At 43.5% G+C, this 23,533-nt stretch overlaps 1 protein-coding gene across 1 annotated transcript; it reads right to left on the bottom strand.

The window, feature by feature from the left end:
- Nucleotides 1-2,370: 2,370 nt before the first annotated feature.
- T265_10157 (hypothetical protein) lies at nucleotides 2,371-21,720 on the bottom strand (the record flags this gene model as incomplete). The annotated part of the gene is made up of 5 exons (XM_009176445.1): nucleotides 2,371-3,089; nucleotides 5,088-5,352; nucleotides 9,098-9,274; nucleotides 10,655-10,743; nucleotides 21,549-21,720. 5 exons carry the CDS (start codon nucleotides 21,669-21,671, stop codon nucleotides 2,976-2,978), a joined length of 768 nt encoding a protein of 255 aa, XP_009174709.1.
- Between the last annotated feature and the right edge of the window lie 1,813 nt (nucleotides 21,721-23,533).

Raw genomic sequence — 23,533 nt, 5'->3', positions numbered from 1 at the left:
TAACTCCCAGTGTTGTACATTCGCCGAGTTTAACCATTTTCAAGAACAATTTAGATGCATATCTTATTTCCAAACCGAATCTGGAACTGTTTAACTCCATGTGATACTCAATAGGCATTACGCATATTTTTGCGTCCCTTTGTATATATACGTCCGCCCTATGGTCGTTGTAAATTTAATTGCTTTTTAGACCACTAAACCTTGAATTACCTTGAATTGAACGTCTTCACCGTGTTTATGGTTCATCGCCGCGCCACACCACCCGTAAAACAGGTGATGGAAATAACTGCATCGACTTTCAACTACTGAACTTCTGACAGTAGTATAAAATCTATGAACAAAAGGACTCCTTTTCGAACTCAGTGGTGATTGAGGGCGACCAGTTTGCTGGTGTTTTGCTAGCTGTGTGAACAATGCCACGTAGCTAACAATCACATGGGGGTACGTTGATTCCTGACGTCTGATCTACCGAACGAAAAATGGATATTCACAAGCGATCGTGCGCAGAGATTTGCCGAAATTCATCAGTATGAATAACACAGTACGTTGTGCAGGAATGCTGCGGCCTTGACGCAAACAACTCATACGGGTTTTCATTATTGACTAATTTTCGAGCCCTAAGCACCCATAGTTCAGGAGAACTTCGTTCAAACTGGAAAACGTGATTAAATCTTGCTGTATTCAGTTTGATGGAAGTGACTGTGTGGTTCCGATTAAGTGACATTTCCTATCTTCAATTCTCAGACTACTTCTCGCATGTGTCGTTCATATAATGCGCCCTACGAGTGGTCGAGCACTGAATCTGGGAAATTTTGGTCACCTGAGGAACGGTAGATGTTTTTTTTCAACATCCACAGCACGTGGTACAATTCCTGCGACTCACATATGCTAGATTAGGGTCGTTCGCGCGATGTTCAGTCTTAAAAGGGCTTACTTCGACGCAGACGGTTGCTGTATGCAAGTAAAATTTCGCGAATAAATGCGCAGATCCACAGGTACACCGCAATAGGAAAGAATAAACCATTCCATATTTTTTATTATAGGAGATACGGTTCTTTTGTATACTTCCTCCAAATTCGCTATGAAAAGTCGATGGCCGATTTTTGCCATTAATTAATGATGTCTGCCTCCATTTTTCAATAGTATTAAGGAAGCGATTGTGCTCATCCATCATTTTTGGACGATTGCGAAACGTCTTAGATGGGGTTCGAGTCCGAACAGCCAGTTGACCAATCTACTAAATGGATAGTATGGTATAGTAACATCGTTCTTGTGGGGCGAGTGGGGGGTTAGGACCAGACAACTACCCGAAGTTTTCATGTAGAAATCGGAATATCAAAAGTTGCTTCTCAAGTCGTTACAGACTCACACTGTCAACTTAAACTACTGAACATCTATCCGTCAGTAGTGTGCTACTAACAGTCTTTATACAGGAAAACTGTTTTCCCAAGAGTTCTTCTCCCCTATTTACCCCTCGTACTAATACGACACTTTTTCGATGATGTCCCCAATGATGGCACTATGCGTACGAAAAAGCTGTTGCCGTTCGACAATCGGAGGTAAACAGAGTTTTTGAACTTTACTGGAGTTTTCACATAGCATTTGCAGCTTTGATGCACTCGTCATCTGGTGAGTTGCGGTATTCCATTTCCTCACACAGATTCTTCCTGACACTTCATATTCTTTGGTAGGTGAGGCAATTATGCAGGATTTAGGCTCCCATTTTTCATCGACTCGGTCCATTCTTAGGCCCAAAAGACGGTCTGAACTTGTTTCCGGGTCCACAACATGCTGAAAGTTATGCAGTTTATTTAGGTTTCCGTGTTTAACTTCAACAGTTCATTTATGTTCAATCACCTTCTTGAGCTGAGCACACTAGGTGCGGGTGGTAGGGTGGGTACAATTTTGGCCTAGCTTGTCCACGGTGCTGGCTTAGAATTCAGGTGGGAGTCTTCGGAATGACTTCAGGCATCCGTCTTTATAATCTATACGTTGCTTCATAAATGAAAAAGCGTGACCTTTAGAGAGACGGGTAGAAATGGAAACTCAAAGAGTGGTGGCTACATCGTTGTGCGCATTGTTGCCGCTTGTTGTAGGCAGATTTTCAGCTGGGTTCGTTGATCCATGTGTCTATTTATTCGTCCTCAACAATGCAAGTGGTTGTGATGAATCAGTAGGTCCTCCCAAGGTCATTTCTTGTTAACCTCCATAAAACTCTGCTCCGTGAACCTCGGATCTTTTTACCAAGGCTTAAAAAGCATATTAGTCAAATATTCGTTCGTTACTAAACGTAAAAGTGAGCCCCAACTTCACTCGTTATATGTTGAATCAGCCCTTCTGTAATGCACCGGCAACAGAGTCGAAGTTGGCGTCTCATCATCTCTTACCACTGATTGGTCGACAATACTTCAAGGACGGAGGGTGGTTTTGGCCAATCAAATTACAGGAACGAGAGAAGCCTTTCACTAGCACATTAGTTCAGAAATAAAAACGGAAAAGTGACGATTTCAAAAGAGATTGACTACTCTGGTCGAATAAAAGGTCAATAAATAAAAGATGCGAGGAATGTTGACAACTGTCACCCAGGTCACAAACTCATTTTGGAATTATATGTAGTTCTTGATGAAGAATGCGTAACCAGTAAGGGTCGGGTATGCTAAATTTCCAAAATATTATGCAAGGTAGATCCGTTTCAGAAAAGGTGCACAGGAAAATTTAAGGGGATTTTGTAAGTGAACAATGTACTTGTTTGAATTAGTTGTAACAATCAATTTGATGGACCAGAAATAAGTCCAACTGAGGTGATGACATCTTGCCTTTCATGCTGAAGTCACTTGTCAGGATAACGTGGCGACAGAGATGAGAAGTGCATCGGAAGAGTAAATTGATGCAAATAATAGCTTCCTCGACTGAGTTACTCAAAAGAAACGGGTAACGAGCACGATATGGAGAAACTGTTCGCCACATGTGTCATTTTAGGTCGATTCAGTAGGTGGAGGCTTCGTCTTGGTGAATCCCAAGCTCGTTTGGTTGAAAACAACGCTGCCCAGATTCCCATAACTCTCGATGATGATGTCACCACCGGTGAACTGAAAGGACAGCAAAAAAGTGTGAGAACGTTTCAAGTTCTAATCTGTCCGTTGGCAGCACTTCTGTTCTCTTTTACCCCCCTATCCATTGAAGATAATTGCTGTTGTTTAGAATCAACAAAAAGACATATGCCGTTTCTGAGAGGACAGTATCTTTCTTCAAAAGTCAGAGTCAGTAAAAGAAGCCGGTCCATAGATAGGTAGGGGTTAGTAATCTGTGACCTCTATTTGAGTGCAACACTATGTGAACTTTAATTGATTTTACCTGGGGAATCGCGTAGAAGTGGGGCTATTTTTACGACAACTGGTGCCACCAAAAAGGTGAGTCGTGACGATGAGCGATGGATCCGAAACAGTTTCTGTTTTAAACAACTCCTCCTGTAGGGTATTTCCCATGCAACAAGGAAATCTTATCTTTGAGGATTTTGTGATGCCAGTTTGAGATTCTTGAGGAAATTAACTTCGAAAATAGCTGGCATCGGGAATCACTCTCGGTGGATGCGAATGTACAGGGTGTCTCATAATAGACGCAAAAAATAATATTCATGTTCAAACTTTAACACTGATTTAAACGTTTTTTTACGTAACATACAAACATTACGGAGATTTACTGTGAATAAAACTAACATTACAAGAAATGTTGAAAAAACCGCCCTTTTTTTCGATAACAAGTTGGGGGCGGTCTGGGATGTGAGACACAGCATGTTCAACTTCTTCAAGCGTTACATGTGCACACTCCTCTTCAAGTATTGCTCTTAACTCCACCAAATTCTTCGGTTTATTTTCATGATATACGCTAGCCTTGATCATTCCCCAAGACCAATAATCCAGAGTTGTGAGATCGGGTGACCTTGCTGGTAAAAAGTTTGGAAATCCAAGAGCAATGACTATCTTATCAGAAAATTGCTCTCCGAGGTAAGTTCTCACTTGGTTTGAGTGGTGGGGCGGAGCACCATCTTGATGAATAACGATCGGTGACTCATCTTATGTTGAATGAGTTGCGGACAACATGCGTCTGCAGCATATGGAGGTTACTGTCACCGGAAATCGTAGCAGCAAAGAAAAAGGGACGCAGGAAACACTTTGAGGAGAATCCCATGCACACACGGAGATGAGGGGAACGGAGCTTCTGAGGAGCATTACGGGACCACATCACGCACTAGCGCTTGTTGATTATGCCATCCACAGAAAAAAAATTGCTTCATCGCTCCATAAAATGTTGGGAACGATTTCTTCATTTTCCAGCAGCCAGTTAGCAAACGTGACACGTTGCTTCTTGTATTCTTTCGTCATGTTTTGTAATAAAGTGAAATGATACGAGTAGAGATGAAAGTGGCGTCTCATAATACGATGCACGCTAGCGCTGGGAATGCCGGTCAACTGAGACACTTGAGTTATTGACGAAGATGCCATGGTGCTCTGGGATTGGAATTGCTCGCCGGCACTCTGTAGAATGGATGCTCTTTCATCACTCAGAGACTCTTCCTTTGCCAGGAAAATCTAATACAGATCCAGTGGATTCAAATTTCGCGATCAGGAGTGTGATGGTTGACACGGTGAAAGGATCTTTGATGAGACCATGTTTGGTTTTGTAACCACAAAGTGCACTGGTGGCGCCTTCACAATTTCAATGCACGTACTGACATTCATCGTAGACAAAAATGCGCAGAAAATCTCCTTTATGTTGCTAATGGAAATAAAAAATTTCGTTTTCCTTCTTTTAAATGACCACGTTTATTTACCCAATCAAATTTTGCGTTTATTATGAGACACACTGTATGTGATTCCAAGTTAGTTGCCTTACTGAGTGACATCCAAAACCGCAGGTCACAATTCTTTGGCATTTTTTAAAAGTTTAACTCAGTTTCCTTGGGCTTAATTCAATTTGTGGCCAGCAGTACAACTTTGGGACACTGCTGTTTATCGAAAACCCCACCATGAGAGAGTCTTGACAACTAAAATAATGACCAAAAAGGAAAATTCAAAAACAAATCTCACAGCGACGCTCATTCCCGCGCACGCCTCCTTCAGAGCAGACAGGAAATTGTTCACATCGTACACTGCCACCGGATTCGAAGCGTTCTCATATCCGGCGCCAGGCACATCGCACTGCCGAGGTGGCAGCTGATCCCGTTTAGAAAAGGCCGGATGGTGGGTGAGTGTGGCGTAGGGCAGGCTGCGACACAGTGGATTCCATTTCTGAGTAATTTTCACCTCGCCATCACTGCCCCATTTAAGCTGAACACCCGGTGAACTTCGGATTCTGAGTGGATGGACATAGGTTTAGAAAAGAACAATTAGCTGATAAAAGTGGGAAACAAAGTGCGCACAGTGTAGAGCAAGATGGACTGATTGCAAACAAACACGTAAGTTATGAGGCACCATCCCGATTTTGGCAGACTTTTAGTCCGAATAATCTTACTGGTTGTCGTTTCGACCCACAAAAATCATCTCTAAGCTGAGATGATAGGTAGTGAAATTCACATCTGCGATAGACGCTACGTTTCACACACAGCAATACATTACTACTGTTGCTGTTCAACCATTTATCGATTGATTAGTAACAGTTATTTGGCTAACGAGTCATGCACGATTAACAGGCCTTACCAAAACAAAGGTTGGAGCCGCGAATTTTATTCCATACTGGTGTAACGGTGGATATTACTGATGAGGCACTTGAGTAGCCTGTGGGTTTATCGAAGCTCCACCCTGTATCTAGTGGAAGGTCAGGTTTACTACGGGAGTTGTGTAACTTCTTTACAACGTTCGTTTGCTATTGCGTGATAGTCAATGAATATCAATGAAAGTTATGAAATTATATGCATATGAGACTTTTACTTTATTGTCTTTTAGTTTGTAACTGCTTACTTGATGTTCGCTAATGAACGAATTTGCCACCAAGGGTCTTTCTTGTAGCCCAAGGAGGAGAGATTAAACCTAAGAACATCATAAGCGAGAGATTCGGCTGAGTTCTAGGTGATTCTCCTGTCAAAACCAAATTGATGTGCAGATGAGTATACAGGGCGAAAGTTAATTACTTTCCCCCCCGGGGCTTCCATCAAAACATGCAGTGTTATCGACAGCACAGCTAAAGTTCGATCGATACGGTACTCGTTCACACAAGGCCAGATGAATGTTAGTCATCGGGTTAATCTCACTACAGTCCTTAGAGCTTCTCTTTAATGGTCTACTCACAAGATGTCAGCAGTATTCAGACATTGTGAGTGACGAACACAGTAATTCCTCTAATCTTATTGTCCATCAGTGCAGTATGTTAGTTCTAAGTGAGAAAACAGGAGTTCCTTATCAGTAGAAAGGACTCAACCGATAATTCTTTTGCATATTCAATCGCGTGGATTGTCGATTTGGTCCAAACGATCCTCGTGCTCCAAAATTTCTTGAAGACCCAACCGAAGGACTAGTTATACGAAACTCTGAACTGGGTCAGCAAATGGTTAAATGAAAATATGAGATCATTTGAGGCAAATAGTCGGCAGAAGTTTGGGGTCTTAAAAGCGAAAAATCACAGACGTGGTGTCGCGGAATTTTACCGGATTACTCATAAGCCGGACTTCTATGTTTTCATTCAAAGCCATGTAACAATTTTCGGAGGTCTCGTGATGAAGTCACGTGCACTAGGCTTGTAGATTTATGAAAAATACCCATCCAACGAAAGTCTAAACGAAGGGTATTCGAATGCTGCGAATACGATACTCATTTCTAGTGAGAAACATAGTCTGGGAACTAATTTTAGCCATTCGTTTTCTGCATCTTAGGGAATCTGAGTGGAAAAGCCGACCAGAAGCGAACAGGAAATTGGTTTACGCCCAGGATAGTCCAGCAAATATCGTAAGTTAGATAAGTTAACTTGACTTCACTTTACTTATCATATGAAATAGAGTACTGGTCGCCCAAAACGAGTCACTGCACGGGAAATGGTCGAAAATATTATTTCACGCAGCTCTCGACTTCCTCTGTCTAGGCTTAGGCAAACTGGCGGTATCCCAGCCCTCGTGCTTCCTTCGGGTGGCATGGTAGCTAAGCACCGAAAGAGTGTAACAGATGCACGATTTTTTACCCCTTAGGGCACGAACTTGTGATGTATTTCTCCACAGAACTGACCGATTGCCCTTGAACTAAAGAGAATTGCTCGGGTTGTCTAAACAGGAAGGAACAACCAACATATTTTTGATGCACTACTCATAAGGTTGCTGAAGCTTTGCCGATAGCCTGCAGCAAACTTATGGGTAGTGCATTACAAATATACATGTGTCGCGATATCTCGAATATCGTAGCGACTGAAACATGAGGCGGCCTGGTGCAGCATATTCAGTAGCGTAGAAACATCACAAACGAGAGATTCAACTGGGTTCCAAGTGAGTCTCTCGAAAAACCAAATTAGTTTGCAAATGGGTGTATTTCGCTAACAGCCAACATATTTTGAGTGAAAAGGTCTTCAGCCGTTGCCAGCTATGTCGTATAGGTGAGATCGGAATTGGCACTATAAAGAGACGTGAGTCCATCTCACTACTGATCAGCTGTCAGTAGAAGAAAGTTTAAGTGATCAAACTATTAGCATGCAGTTTACGGGTTCAAGGCTCTCCACCGGAATTTCGTGAAATGCGCATTGATGGTGATTCTTAGTGAAGATAAAACAGCTGTACAGCATAGATTGGTTTCTCTGACAGGATGGAACATCAACGATTCCAATGATGTCAAATAACTTCATTCCCTGGGGGTTTCTGTCACTCGGAGCGATTGTTTTGTTCAAACAAGACAAAATCTAATGACACGAAATGATTCAAGAACGCTTATATTACCATCCAATCGCTTCTCCGTGGCAGAACCACACCATGATCAAGATGCTTCATCTGGTTTGATGCAAGCTGAGCTTCACACTGAAAACCCTTCGACATCCCGCGACCGTTTCGCCCTTCGTACTGTCCATCTCCTAGGCACAGTTTCCATCATACCGAAGCCCTACTTGAAGACCCTACTTGTGAAGAGTTAGTGAAATGCACTTAGTTCCGGATTGATAACAGACTCAACCGAGTCCACACTGAATTAACGGGCTGTGACATTCTCTGTTTGGGATTTAGTTCAGTGTCCAGTTAAAGCCAGCATAATCCGCTAATGAGTAAACTTCAATATTAGGAGAACCAGCTCCGAACGTAACGGGACGGCATAACAGCCAATGGAATAACCGTTTTCGTTGAGACAGATTTCATTGGTTGTTCTCCACTCGCCCTTGACAGCTGAGTTGTATTCTTAGTATCACTTTTTTTGACCCACTTGTACACAACAGTGATCAATAGATCAGCCAGTTCGCACATTCATTGACTTTTTCTGGTTTGGTCAAGCGCACCAAGCGACCAGGCGGCTATACAGTCCGGGGATCACGGTAATACGAAGGCATTAAGGAGACTGTGGTCCACAACATTCAGCCCTATGGATAAGAGTACGAAAGTATGTTTTGGAAAGCCATACGATGGGCATCTGGCATGGCCTACTACTTTCAGTCTGCCAGGAATTTGCTTCGCCTATTCTGATTCCTCTACCAGAGTGTTATTTCTTGGTGCACGACCAAGAAAGAGTGTACACCCATTGTTTTTGCCTGATCAATAATCCATGCATGCGTAATGAACTAAATGCGTCTTGTGTTACTTTAATGAGACACAACTTTCCTTCCCAGGGCATTCTTTGGAAGTCGGTTGCCCTGCGAACCGTCCCGAAATGGACGATTCCGGAATCTGTTGAACTTGAAGCAGCTTCACTGAGGGATGATATCTCCAACACCACAGTTGCACCGAATAAAAAATGGCATTTTTACCAACAGATCATGGTTACCACAGCGTTGCAACTATCGAGGTATATTGTGAAACCCTCGAGCTAAATGTCTTCGTACACACCTTCCAGATCGTACGCGACCGAAATGTTCCCGGCGACTAAGCCAAAATTTCAAACGGCACGGTCACTACGAGGTTACTATTGTTGGAAACGAAACTCACGGCATCAACGATTTGGACGGGAAAACAAGCGGTCCCGTGACCACACTGGTCAGCTGACCCAGGCCAATGCGACGGCTGTCTTTCACGTGACATTGTAGAAAATCGTATCGTAGGATGTAGAAATTCCTTTCAGTTAGAATGACCAATCTCTCGTGTTCATTGTTCCAATGGTCGATTCTATGACACGAGAGAGAGAAACAAAAAACAAAATGAACTAAGCAGAGCAAAGAATTTTGACATCGGATAATTTATGAAGTAAAATTCACCTTTCACGTCTTTGTTGATAAAACAATATGCGTATAAAAACTCTGCACGCTGAAAGGCGACAAATTTGGGGAAGGCTTTGCGTGGATTCGAATCACGGTTCTTAAAAAGGAAGGTCCACCATATTAACCAATGGACGGCACTATTATCTGCATAGTGGGGTCATGAACTCCAAGAAGGAAATAATAGCCCAATTGTGCACTCCCTTGAGTGACTTTGAACTATTTTCCGACCTTACTTTACTCTTGCCCGCACTTTCTGGTTCAATACAGGCCCATCGTTTCCTGCCTCCAATCTCTTTCTGTGTTCCTCAACCGCTGTATGCCATGTGATTGCACCAAAGTCTGTTTCCATATCTATGCACTTCAGAATCGTTGCGCGTCGCCATCACGTCCCCATGAGCATCGAGTGCTGCTGTCTTCCTGACCACTCACATTACGGTATGACTCACATCATTCAAAATGCACACGTTTACCGAGAATAGTTGTGGATAGAAAGTCCCTTTTCGAAATTTAGACTCATACGTATTATTCGTGCACGCTTAGGATGAACCTGTCTTTATGTTCACAGTTGGGCTTATGAATATACATCATCATTCAACAGGCAGCTAGAAACAATCAGTACAAGTAACCAGGTAGTTCCCAGTTCCCTTTCAAGGTCGCAACATTCATAACCCTAGGAGTTGAGCGGAGAAGAAACAGTTGATTCTATGCTTCTCCTATAATCAATTCAGATTTTGCAGAAATGCTTTTCGACAAGGCTCCAAATTTGGTGCTCATAGTGCAAGCCGGCTATGGATAAAAGATGTTCATTCTGCCGAGTTTGACTGAATCCGAAGCACCACAAAATATACAATGGTTTTTCCGATGAGCTGACAAACTGAAATGACTGGCAAAAAAGCGTCTTTTTGACGGGTGGACTGAACCTAGTTGAATCCAACCTATTGTACACGACCAGCGAACAGCGCGCATCAGACGATGAAGCCTACTTGAAAAGCTGCTGAAGTTATGGACGCGGATCGACACAAACCGGTCTGACTATACGGTGTAACCTTGAGGTGCGTGCGTACGACTTCATCGTGATTGGTTGAATCTATGTAGATAGGATTTGCTCCAACGGGCGACCATTTGACTCTCCAGTCAAGACCAAGTTCGAATGAGAGTGTGGGTTTTGACATGCGAGTTTCACAACAGGTCTTGCCAATTCTACGCTTCAAACCTACAAAATTCATCAGTTAACTCAAAGAAAAACCTTTCAGTATCCACAAAACGGATGAATGAACAAAGCACTTACTGTGTCAAGATCCACAAAGCCACAAAAGCCCCGTCCTCTGGAATAAGAACTGATTCTCCGATATTGTGTACCAACTGTTGCATATCCTCCTAGAAAAGATACAGATGAGAAATCGATGACATTGTCTCAAGAGAGGAACAGTAATTGTCTTCAATATGACGTTTGTCACTGGGTTGACAGAAGCTACAAGAAGCTCGAATTCAGATTTGTTTGCATCAGAGTTTAGAGTGAGGTCCGAAAAATGATAGGGGAGTGTACACTCATTTGCAAACTAATTTGGTTTTTTCAAGACTCACCTGGAACCCAGTTGAATCTCTCGTTTATGATGTTCTCAGGCAACTGAATGTGCTGCACCAGGTCGCCTCATATTTCAGTCGCTACGATATCGCGATACATGTATATCTTTGTAATGTACTACTCATAAGGTCTCAAGTAGAACATAATGTTGACGGAAACCCGAGGACTGCGCCTACCTGATGAGCCCCAAAAGGGGCGAAACCGGTCATGGGCTGTCGACGGATTTTCAGCAACCTTATGAGTGGTACATTACAAAGATATAAATGATAGGGGAGCTTTAGGAAGTGCCAGTTAAGTCCTTGAATAACGCACCAAATGAATATTTAGTCACCGATTCAATTGTGAAATTTAATTAAGCCTGAAGTACCATCATGCCATGGTGAAGTTACACCTGCTGGTCGTGTTTTTGAAAAGGCGAGACAAACACTGAAGTTACATCATCAACAATACTGGTTTTACGAGCTGGTGAGCTTTGAAATTCACGTTAATCAACTTTTTATATCAAGTATCAAGCAGGCAATGAACAGTGAAATGTAGGTTGGAGATAGCCAGCCAGGTGGCCCAATCTTGTGCAGATCCATGATATGCAAAAATGAGTGCTTCTGAGCAAAGAAGAAATAAATGGACCAAGAATTTAGTAGCTCAGGTACATCTATGGCACTCAGACCTGTCGAGCACCCAAGAAATCTGGGGAATACCGGATGCTTGTAATGTAGACTTTTCAGGATAACCTAACAAGGCCCATCGAAACGGCTTTGGAATGTCTTACTTGGTTACTTCAAGCCCCTGTGAAGCAGGTGTCTACTAGTGCTAAATTTTGGAGGTACACATTTGAACTGCAAAGTTTAAAGGCTGTTGGAGAAGACAAAATGCTTGCTGAGGTATTCAAAGGGAGCGATCCGGTTTTGCACAATTGGAGTGTTCACTTATGCTACAATCATACAGCAAGCAACATCACAGAGAATGGAAACCATCAAGGAAGCATTCTTCTGTGCATTTCAACTGATCTTATGCTCCAACGCTTGTGGTCTGGAAGAAGACTTCCATGAAAAACCATGTGATTTCGAAGCGGACGCAGTATGGTTGATCTCGTTCTTGTATGGTGGTATATGGCTATCGAAATTTCATTCCTTATAAGGACACTGTATATGAACGCCGGTAAATGCGTACTGGAATACTGCAAGCTGTCGCCTGGGTTCACGGCATAAACTGGATCAAGAAACGCTCTCCTCTCCAACCATTCCCCTTTGACTTTCTTACTGACATGCCGATTGAAACTTTTGCGCCTGCGCCTGAAACTTCGGGAATTGGAATATTCTCGAGGCTTTCACTCAAAGGTACTGAGTATGCGGACGATATTGCTCTGCTTCAGTAAATGCAAAAATAAATAATTCTGAGCTTCAGACCTTCAAAGTGTAAAGTGCTACTACAAGACTTGGTGAGATCAAACTAAGACCTCATGTTTTCAGTCGAAGAGGTAGGTAAATTTGTTTACCTGAGCAGTTGTATAGGTTCTTGTGGACGGGCTGGAGTCCGAATCATTTATTGAATCAGGAAAGCCACAAAAGCGTTTACCAACCTCTGACATCCATAGCGCTGATGTGACGTTATTTTGCCTGTAAATGCAGAGTATACATGGCAGCAGTGCGATCCATACTGGGTCATAAACGTGACCTCTACGCGCAGCGGACGTACGGAAGCTGTCAGTGTTTGACCATTGGTATCTCCGAAGCATCGGTCGCGTCTTGTGGGAACGCCACATGATTTTAGGAAGAAGGAACTCTCCCGCGATAGATCAATTACCCACGCTTCATAGGATACGCTGGTTAGGACATGTACTCCGCATAGCAGAAGACCATCTGCCTCGCAAAGCTCTTTCCGCCCAGCCCCGTGATGAGCGGAAGCAACAGAGAGGTGAACAGTCAATGAAGTATGAAAACACTAACCAGTAAACTGAATTGGGTTGACAACTGCCGCCGCCTTGGATGGGCACCCTGGTCTCCAGTAGTTAATGGCACTGGCAAGCATGGCTTAACCAGTGGCAATCCGTGACCCTCCTCCATCATACCTCCAATGTGTAGCCGCCAAACTTTCTGTTCCCTCAGGAATACGTACTATACAAAACTAACTAAACAGGTTATCGCCACTACTGCTTGGCTTTATGTCCCAATCTCTCCCATTTTCCACTGACCAGAAGTACAGCAGCTAGAGGCTACTTACCATTGGTACACGGTCTATGGGTGCAGGCCTTTAGCTGCAAAAACAACGTTAAAAACGGAGCCAAAAGGTTAACTCTCTGCTTAGGACTTCGTGAAATTTTGATTCAATGAACAAGGAATTATTGTAGGTAGTTCTTCAAATATTGTTTCTCGGAAAAACTGCTAACATCATCAGATCCCTACAATTCTCCCCGAGCGTTTACCATGTCCGGTGTCATGTTCATTCTACATCGGCATACGGTCTTTGTGAAGGCATTTTATGATTTCAAACAGCTTTGAAGATCCAATTCCGTTCAGACGGCCGCATATTTCACTTGAAACGCTTCAGGGCCTCAAGGAAGCTGCGCGAGTCAAAGATCCATATGCGATCTGCCCGCGTCCCATCCCCGTCGCCAATTTGTTGTGGACCACATTTCATTAACGGCTTCTTATTACCGTGAACTCCGGTCTGAATAGCCGCTTGATCGCTTGGTGCGCTTGACTAAATCAGAAAAGTCAATGAACGTGCGAGCCAGCTGCCCTGTTAATCACTGTCGTGTAAAAGCGGTCAAAAGTGATACTAAGAATAGAATTCATTTGTCAAGGGCGAGTGAAGAACAACCAATGAAATCTGTCTGAACGAAATCGGTTATTCCATTGGCAGTTATGTAGTCCCGTTACGTTCGGAGCTGGTTCTCCTAGTATCTTCCAGGAGAGGTTTTTGAGATAACGATATCCCCAAAAACCACTTAATTGTGGAATCACTGCCAAATTATCTTCCGAAAATCTGAATTTTAGTTTATTGTGCCATTGAACATATTTCCTAAAAATCGCCTTTCTCTCCCATGGAAGAGTTGCACTTTATATGTATTACCGCCTTTATGGTTCTCTATATTTGCGGAGGCTCGCGACTCACTCACTAAGCACAGCAGCATAATGCGTTCATCCTGTATGGCACTGTATGAACCCACAGAGAAGTGTATAATTTACAGACTTGTGAACAATCCTCATTGGTTGCATGATACAGCATTCCCTTCTCCAGACGAGTACAACAGTCCCCGTTTCTGACTGAATCAAGCTGCGGGAACAACTCGAAGGAAATATATATCCAAGATCATAATTCAGCCGGGCTGTTTCCCATGCCACGTACTCGTTCGGGGAGCAAATTAACACTGGGTCACGTGACATGAACTACCGAATTTGACCATAATAAGGTATCTGTCAAGGAGTTCTCTAGTTTTCGACTACTACCAGCAAGGAAGCTTCTCAGAAATTCACGCGCAACATGAATCCTCAATCGGACTGATTTTCATCAAGGATTACATTGAGGCGATGACAGTGCGCTACATATGTAGTTCGTCTATTCGCAGTTTTATCGGAAGACATGTTTCTCCAAGAGTTTTGCGCACCGCCAAGAAACTCTTCTACAGGCAATGGTTTACCCTCGACCACTGTTCCAAATACTTGCTCATTTCACTCAGTTATACCATCACAAATGATCCCTAAATAAAGACGTTCACCCTGTAGATCCGCCTGTTTTCAGTGGCACAGGTTTTGGACACGGTTCACGTGCGTGAGAAGGAGGTTAATCATTCAGATTAATCAATGGAATCTAGGATCAGCAGCAGGTTGCAACCAGATATCACGTGATGTTTTGCCTGTTGCGCCGCGTTAAGGCGAAATTCCCTAATTGACTACCTCTGTAAATGGTGGGCAGATGGGTGGTGTGAAGAAATCAGTGAAAGATAGGAGTGAGAGAGGGGTAGCTGGTGCTGATGTGGGTCTTCAGTAAATGACCCAATATAAATGATAATTTTAGACTGTAAGTACTGAACAAAACTGCCCAATAGTATCGCTTGACCGGTATTCGAGGTATCAAATTATTCACCCTTGGTGAGATACTACTCAAATGTTAATAGTAGTACCGTAACATAGCTGGTGCTACTAGAGGATGCTAGTAAATGATCTCAGCGGAATTCACTGGGCATAGAAAAAAAATTGGTCAGTGTAGGGGTTGAGCCGGCGTGATATGGGGGACTCTTATCACACGTCCGTCGTGTGCTAGTCATTTAGACATTGACGAGAACATGCTGTTCACTACTAGCAATCGGCTGGTTCTATTGAAGCTACTCAAAGTGAAACAAAACTCAGTGGCCATCCACGTTGGTTGGGAACCAATGAAATATTACGACTGGATGTAACCTGACGCCTGACAAACGGCACTGGGTACCAAGCAAACAACATATGTTGGAATTTAACTCGGAAAAGACGAGTGAACTATCCCAGGGTTTGCATGTAGATAGGACCAGAGTATGGGATTATCCAAAGTTGTCATGTCAATAAAGGAGAGGAGTTTCCAAACACCAAATACGTTTGATTCTAGTACGAGATGAATTCAAGAGTACAGTCAACCCTTGCTGAAATGTCGAGAAGCACTGCACTGCAGTTTCATCGCTGCCACAGCTAACCAGCTCCGAGACGCTCAGTAGTCTCCAGGGCGAGTCGAACTCCCGGCTAACGGCTGAATGTTGGTCATTATTGGCTAATCAGAAACTCAGATAAATTCGAAATTAAACCAGTCTAGTGCCACTTCGAGAATTCCTCTGTTTTGCTATCGCACGGATTCCTTTTGTCTGTTGCTTGTGCCTACGGACCTGGCTTTGAGACCAAAGAATAAGCGTTCAAGTTCGGTCCACAGGTCACGAATCTCTTACAGAGATAGCCAGTTAAACAGTTAACTATTTCAATGCCTTCAGTCGATGAAACAAAAGCTATTCGTGGGTGAAGTCAGAGATGATCCGTTGTAATGTCCTTCTACCTTTCTGCCTACTCGTGACAATCAGTAGTATGGGGAATGTTTGGAAAGGGTGGAGAAACGCGTTGGAAAGCGGATCGATTTTGCTGGTTTAGTCCTACACTCTGTCAGAACTGGGCGTCGACCTGGTGACCGTTAGTGAATGTTCCTCGAACTTGGTTAGTTATTGCCAGCTGTCGAGAAGATATCATCAATGCACGGGTACCTGGGTGCGTTTCCATAATTGTTGAAGAGCGTACGATACATCACGATGTGATTGGCTAAATTGGGTGTAGCTTCTCCTAATTTCATTGGTCCATTCTTTGTGTTGCGTATTGCGGCCCGTACCGGATTAACAATCGTGGCGAAAACCATGGTTTGTTTCTCCTTCTAATTGTCACTTACCAAGTGCAGAACGTCATCTGTCATCCAATTTGAAACTCAGAATCTAAATGGTGAACATTCTTGACCAATCCAGGAAATTTGTTTCATGCTGTACCTCCGCAAACGTGTGAGTATCCAAAGGTTTTGTTCTTCGTCTACGTACAAGTCAGCTGCATTGTTTCATTCAATGTAGCCGAATAATGGAGAGTTCAGCTTCATTTTCAGAAAGTTGATTGGTTGAATCCCGTTACAGTCCCAGATGAAGATGTCGTGTGCACCAGTTGAATTCACCTCAGTAGCATTCTTACTAGTGAAGACATTGGCGACCTGTGTGACTTGGGAAGCGAAATCTCCGCATGCTTCTGTTGTGTTTCACTTGTATGTAAACAATCAACTACCGCATTTTATTTCGAAAAGTACGGAGATCGAAAAAGCCCACCGTTATTACACTGATAACCTGTATCGAATAATAAATAGTCGGCTTTACTGGCCGACTATTGGTAAATCACCTCAACTGGGCATTCGTCCAGCTGTAGCACCATTTTGGTGCCCAGTTGCCATGCCACCCAAAGGAAGCACGAGGGCTGGGATACTGCTAGGTCGCCCAAGCCTATACAGGGGAAGTCGAGAGGCAGAGGTCGGCTTCGAACCTTGGACATTCCGGTCAGTAAATTCGCGTTCTAACCACCAAGCCATCTCGCCAAATCGACATTAATCCACTCCTGAAGCGGCCACCAAGACATAACTGTCATTACTTTGGGACAAAATGGCTTCCTGATTCGACAGGCAACTTAAATACGTAGGTCCAACACTCTTGGCACATGGCACTATATGGAACCAATCTGTGTACTTAGAACGAAAAAATGCCAGAAATTGGGACGTTTTTTTGTGCCATTCGTAATTCAATATATTTTATAGTTCACTAGCCTCCACAGACACAGCAAAAGTGTTTTCACAATCATCAAGGCTTTGGTCTGATATCTCATTGGCTGGTTAATCACCCTTGGACATTGACCAGATGGCTTTTCATCTGTTTGCCGCGCTCGATAATCGACTTGCAAACTTGTCACCTCCTCAGGACACATAATAAATCAGGTGGGTATTTCCTTTCTTTTTGTATGTTCTTATATAGACTGCAGGAAACAATAAACAATAAGAGGAGAAACTAGTGGGCCAATCGAGCAAAAGAAATGCAAACCACGAGACAACACATATAACGAAAAAACCAATCAGGTACCACGGGAGAAAGCTTTGGTAGTCAACCGAGTTAAAGATCAAAGATGCTCTATTCAAGCTATGTGCTCTCAAGTACGAAGATAAGACCTACCCACCCAACTACGAACGGACAATGCCCCCTCAGACGGTGACGAAAACTCTGCTATTCATTTGCTAAATTTAACGAACCAACTACAGATGAATCCATCAGAGCTACAAATGTTCCAACACAGTGCCATTTGATCACCCTGTGATCGTAAAATAGCTTTGCAGTCATTTTCCTCTGTTTGCAGTTTTCACAAAATGACAGACGCCTCGAGTATGCAGGTCCTATGCGACATACTAAAATGATTACTTGAGCGTACCGCAATTCTTCCCCATTCGGAGGTACGGACCTCATTAGTTTCGGAATCAACGTCATCATCATCATCATCCGAATCATCCTCATCATCATCCGAATCATCATCATCATCACCATCCATCATCATCATCACCATCATCGTCATCATCATCATCGTCATCATCAGAAGCAGCTGTAAAAACTAGGTAGAAACTACGTACAGTGTTTAAAGCTACAACAGTTTCTGTCGCCGATGTTTTGGGGAAATGGGAGAGCTCACTGAAGGTGATAGCTGATTTACTTGATGCGTAAATACAGGGTTGTCGGTAGGATTTTTATTGGAGAGGTCGGAAGAGGAGCTAAGACTTGAAGGTAACAGCTTGTATGCCTTAGCGTCATTGAGTGTGCCAGCTGGCCATGTCTGACAATTTGACGCTGATGTGCCCCCAGTCAGGGAGACGACAAAGTCTGGCGCAGCTGAGCTTGCTGTCAATCGCTTTCATCGCCTAGTCACTGCCTGACCCTTCCTTGCTCGTTTGCAACCTTGGCGTGGTTTGTCGAAAACGGGTCCCTCAGGCATTCGCCGTAAGGGGCACGTGACCAAGCGAAAGCAACCTATGCAGTGTGATCGGCTAATCTATCGTGGGTGAGTTATTTCTTCCGAAAGCCATTCGACCTACTACAGCATCATTGGTCCCGTGTTCCCACCAGACTCGGGCGGTTACGCTAGAAAATATATCCATGTGTGTGAATAAGGTGATGAAGGGCGCTGGCATCTTGACGGTATGTCATATTACCATTCTTGGAACGAATGATGTTTTTCGATAAATCTCCGTGAATGAGGACCGGAGCATCCAAGTTCGCCTGCAGCAGACCTTTTGGCTTCTCTAATGCCGTTTGTGTGATTTCAGTGACGAGATGACGACTGCGGCGAAGTGTCGAGGAAAAACGAACAAATAACGTTGTTGTTCAATCGTCATTTAGTCGTCACAGTCACAAGCAGTTTTTTGAGAGACGACTCCAAATCCGAACAGTTCATGTCTGCTGAGAGATAACAAGGCACCCACAACAGAATTTCCGAAAAGTTGCCTTTACACCAGCTATGTAGAACACTTACACCCCAACAAGGACGAAACCGGTCGTGGGCTGTCAAAGACTTTTCAGCAACCTTATGAGTAGTGCACCATATAGTATGTTACACTATTCCTGTTTGTTGTCGTCGGCTCACCACAGACATCCCTTGATACACTAACCCTCGCAGTCCTCTTGTTTTCAAAATTCTGTGGATGACAATCAATGTAAGTGACGAAATTTGTTAATCTGCGTGAGGTTGGACGGCATGCTGTTGCGAGTTCAAGCAATGGCTAATTTGAGGCATATGTGGAGATCCTGAAAGAATAATTGATCCTTTTATTCTCCATCATGTCACAGATGATATAGATAAGAGAATAGTCCGTGAGAGTACTCCACTGGTGGGAGACTAGACAGAACACGTTAAAAATAGATACAGCAAGTAGGGTTGAGAGCATCAATCAGTATGTTGATAGGAGAAACTTCATCCCACGCAGATTGAGTTGAATGAGTGGGAACGGAAGGGAACTAATGCAAGTTTGGTGAGTGGGTGAACGGGTCTGTCCTCAGTTCTCCACAGTCCTATCAAGATAAGGCTTGTGTTTGCTCGGGTTTATCGATTTGGTTCTTGCCTACTAGCCATCAGAGCTTTTGCCAGGGATGGACTAAAAGTGTTTTTACTACTAACTATCTGAAAGTAGCATGGGCGGCTGAAAAATTCGCTCTACAAGATGTTGATTATCCGGAGGGGTGTTCAGTGAGGTCCAACTGGAAAACTACTGCGGAATGCGCGCAATTTTTCGATGCAATGCGAACCCTTCTTGGTGTTTCATCGATCAAAGTCTACTACTGGTTTCGCTCATTCTGGAACCCATCAGATACACTCGGTCTCCCCGGGCTTCCAACAGTCTAAGTTAGCAGCTGCTGATCAGCAGACTTCCTATTTGCAAAAATGAACGCTCACTTGCACACCAAACTGGGGGTGACAGGAGGCACTGCTGGATTTCCTGTCAGCAGTTAGAGGTAGTAAAATCTTACACGATGTGTGATACAGAGAGTTGGATTTCGAGCTGCGACTGACTGAAATGGCCACCTTAAAGTAAATTGGTTTGACCGCCGAGAAGTACAGCAAAGCTAAGCTCTGAAGGAGATGAAGTCGGTTCGAAAAGTTATTAAACATAACTGTTTATTAAATGTAAGCTTTATCGTCGATGGGCTGGGTAAGTACTCTCTGATGGAAGCTTCACTCGGAAGATACCCGCTCACGGGTGCTTTATAAAGACACTTTTGAAGTTCAGGTTTGTGTATGAGGCAAGTTTGCGGTGCATTTCAGACGACTGATTTGTCGTTACCATGACAATCTGTAATCTTCTGGAAAGACTTTGCCCCTTACATACGGAAGATCTAACACTCAAGCGCATGACTACCATCAGGGCATATTGAACATATATTGCTTTTTAAAAAAAACACGCGTTTAGTTTCATCGCTCAGTGAGTTCTAAATGATAAGGCGAAGAAACTCAGAAAATAACGGGCCAAATGTACTTTCGGATGTCACAAATCAGACAAACATTGCACTCATTGGCAGATACATTTAGAAGAACAGTGTAAATTTCGATTTTGGATGGGGATGGGACGAACAGAGTTGCAGATCAATCCTTGGTTTTTTAACTCAAATGTCCTTAATTGGAGCCAGCACAGATGTTTCGTCATCAAACGGAGAAGACTTAATCAGTGCGCGGTGGCGTGGGTGTTAACCTCTCCATGTTTGTTGACAAGACCTTTACAAGTCAGTTAACACGCACGGCGAATGGATCAATAGCCACGTGATCAACAACAAAAAGGCGCATCCGAGCCACCAATATTTTGACAACCCAAAAGCTTACCATAAATGTTGATGCCCTCGGCATAGGCCCACGCCGAATTACAAAAGAAAAGCAACAGCCAAAAATTCCTTCCACTCACGACTCTGAAGAGTTCAGATTAGTGCTGGCGAAATGAAGGACGGAACAGCATGGCAGTCATCGCAGCTGTGTTGGTCGCTTTTGCGGAGAAGCAACCTCTTCAGAGACAGTACCTTACCAGATATCACGCCTCGAGTGTTGCGCTGTGCGTATAAACGCCGTCATCAAGAACGATTTTACACCTATCTCTCAGCAAAAAAGAATAAGAGCAAAGAGCAGGGAAAATACTGCCTTCAGAAAGCTACTTTGGAACTGGAAAAGCAGAAATTTGGGATCCACCTCAACAGAAGGAAATTTCATTTATCACCATTCTCAAGGCATAGAAAAAACTGCTTAAATTAGCATTGTCAAACGCTCGTAGCACTGCCCAGATTCTGTTTCTATGAGGGCATTCATGCAATAAATCCGAAAAGATGTTGGTTCAGCAATCCAAAAGCAAAATGGGATCAATAGTCTAACTATACTACTTAAAAAGTTACCTTTTTTTAATGAATAGATCAAGGACTCAGTGTAAAAATGTAGGCGTTCTAAATGACACCGTAAGACGACAGTGATTGGAATCGAGTAGGATCGACTGAACACAAAACTTATATGATGCGTGAAACAATGCAAAAGCATGAGAAAGTACTCACCTGTGTCATATTTATTGGAGGCTTTCCCACTTCTTCATGCCGGAAATTGGTGTTCAGTTTTGGAAGTTGTGGCATATTCACTTGGGTGGGCAATTTTTTAAACACATCGGTGAAATTCATCATTTGGTCAGTTTTCTGCAGTTGATTATCCGACAAAATTACACAACACGTCTACTGCTCTCTGTTCAAATGGACTGATTCGGCCGTTTTCCTCTCCCTAAGCAGTAGGCTGAGAAAAAATTTATCGATCGTCGCGAAGGATGCAAGCTGATTGGTCAATGGAAATAGGTATCCTCTGACCAGGTTATCGCATCGATGACCTTGAGGTTGCCAGCTTGCGGACATCAACCGGTCTACCCCTGTCGCTCGTACGGTGGACGGTATTTCGTTTTCTCCATATCGATTCTGGGTGAGTAGTTGTACGGAAATAAACCAAAGGGGTTAAGCCAAATAATCCATAGGGTATAAAGATCAAGAAAAACTTATTTTGAGCAAGCTTATAATTACCGAGAGATGGAGAAGCAGCAGATAAGAAACGTGGTGTGACAAATGGTAATTAGTAATTAGTTTATTGCATTAAGTCGAGAAACGGCTGGAAGACCAGAGAAAGACAAGGAAATTCAAATAAAAAGACGTTTTGAAAACTGAGCTTCACATTCGCAACCTGAAAACTGGTAAATGGCGTGGAAGACGTGCGAACCGTTCTTCTTTTCAATGGATCCAATTTACCAGTGGATGGATGGCTCACTGAAGGACCCGACCACATTGTTCAGGATATAATCAATAAGTTGAGACAAGAGTCACGACTACGCGGCTGGTGGCAAGCTTTTCTAGACTGTTTTTACAAATTGCAAACTTACTAATTTCAACTACCTGAGTTGCGACATCAGTTCTCCACTGCTCATCCACCATGGTGTGCATTCGAGTTGACTGGGGTTGTGACATTCGCAGAACTTAAAATCTCCTTACGTTTGAACATCCTTTGCCGTGCCCGGTTCCATTTTTTCTAGCTAGTCTACGCCAGCAAGAGAAAATTTTTGCTCGAGTTTTCTTCCTGTTGGGGTTCAGCGGCAGTTCGTTTTTCCGGTTACGTTGAGGCTTGAAACCCAGACATATGACTTGCAAAGCGGAAATGTTAGCAGCAATCCACCAGCACGGGCCGGATTCATCTGAAGTGTCAATTTTAAACAAGCGAATGTGTCCACACTTCGACGACTTCTCGGGAAAGGGCCCGGCACCTGGTCTGAAGTGTCATTTTAAACAAGCGAATGTGTCCACACTTCGACGACTTCTCGGGAAAGGGCCCGGCACCTGGTCTAGTTTTCTCGGTCATCCTATTCGACTGGGCTACCCTGGGAGGTGGGTAGAAAGCACTCACGTGGTTCATGGGTGAACGCGTTGTCCAGTGCGCACTGGAGATGTTGTGGTAGCATGGTAGCCCCACACACCCGGCATCCAAGCTTCATATTCATATACGACAAATGTTGGTGGCTTTCAATAAGTTGCAAACTCGAGTTTGCTCAACTTGCAAACCATACGCCTTCTGAACGAGTTGGGAGCCAATGCAGTTTGTTACGGGATCCGAGTGCTCTCTTTTGCCAGTTTTGACGATCAAAACATGCTTACCTTACGTGGAGTAGATTTTAATCTCCTGCGAACACTTCCGAATGAGGAAACAAGTGCTCACGGCCCGTGCACAGGTCAAACACCCTATGCCTTTTATGATCGTTCAGCCTTTCAGCTAGGATAAGAAAAAAAGGCAATTTCATAAAACCTGGGTGAGGTTTGTTTGAAACGAGACCGCTAAAAACAACGGCCTTTCATGTACCTACAGTTTCTCACGCATCCACATTTCATGCTTCATTTGTAAAAGACAACATGCGCTTTTCCCTGGAAGTTTTGTAACGGTCTGACCGCCCTAGTTGGTTGAGTTCGCACCATTGCCCTTGGGGATTCGTCCGCTTTGTCTTCATATTATCTGCTAA

Source organism: Opisthorchis viverrini (genome assembly GCF_000715545.1).
Source record: "Opisthorchis viverrini unplaced genomic scaffold opera_v5_347, whole genome shotgun sequence".
Lineage (NCBI taxonomy): Eukaryota > Metazoa > Platyhelminthes > Trematoda > Opisthorchiida > Opisthorchiidae > Opisthorchis > Opisthorchis viverrini.
Note: the sequence above shows the minus strand (reverse complement) of the source record. Positions and strands in the feature narration are given on the sequence as shown.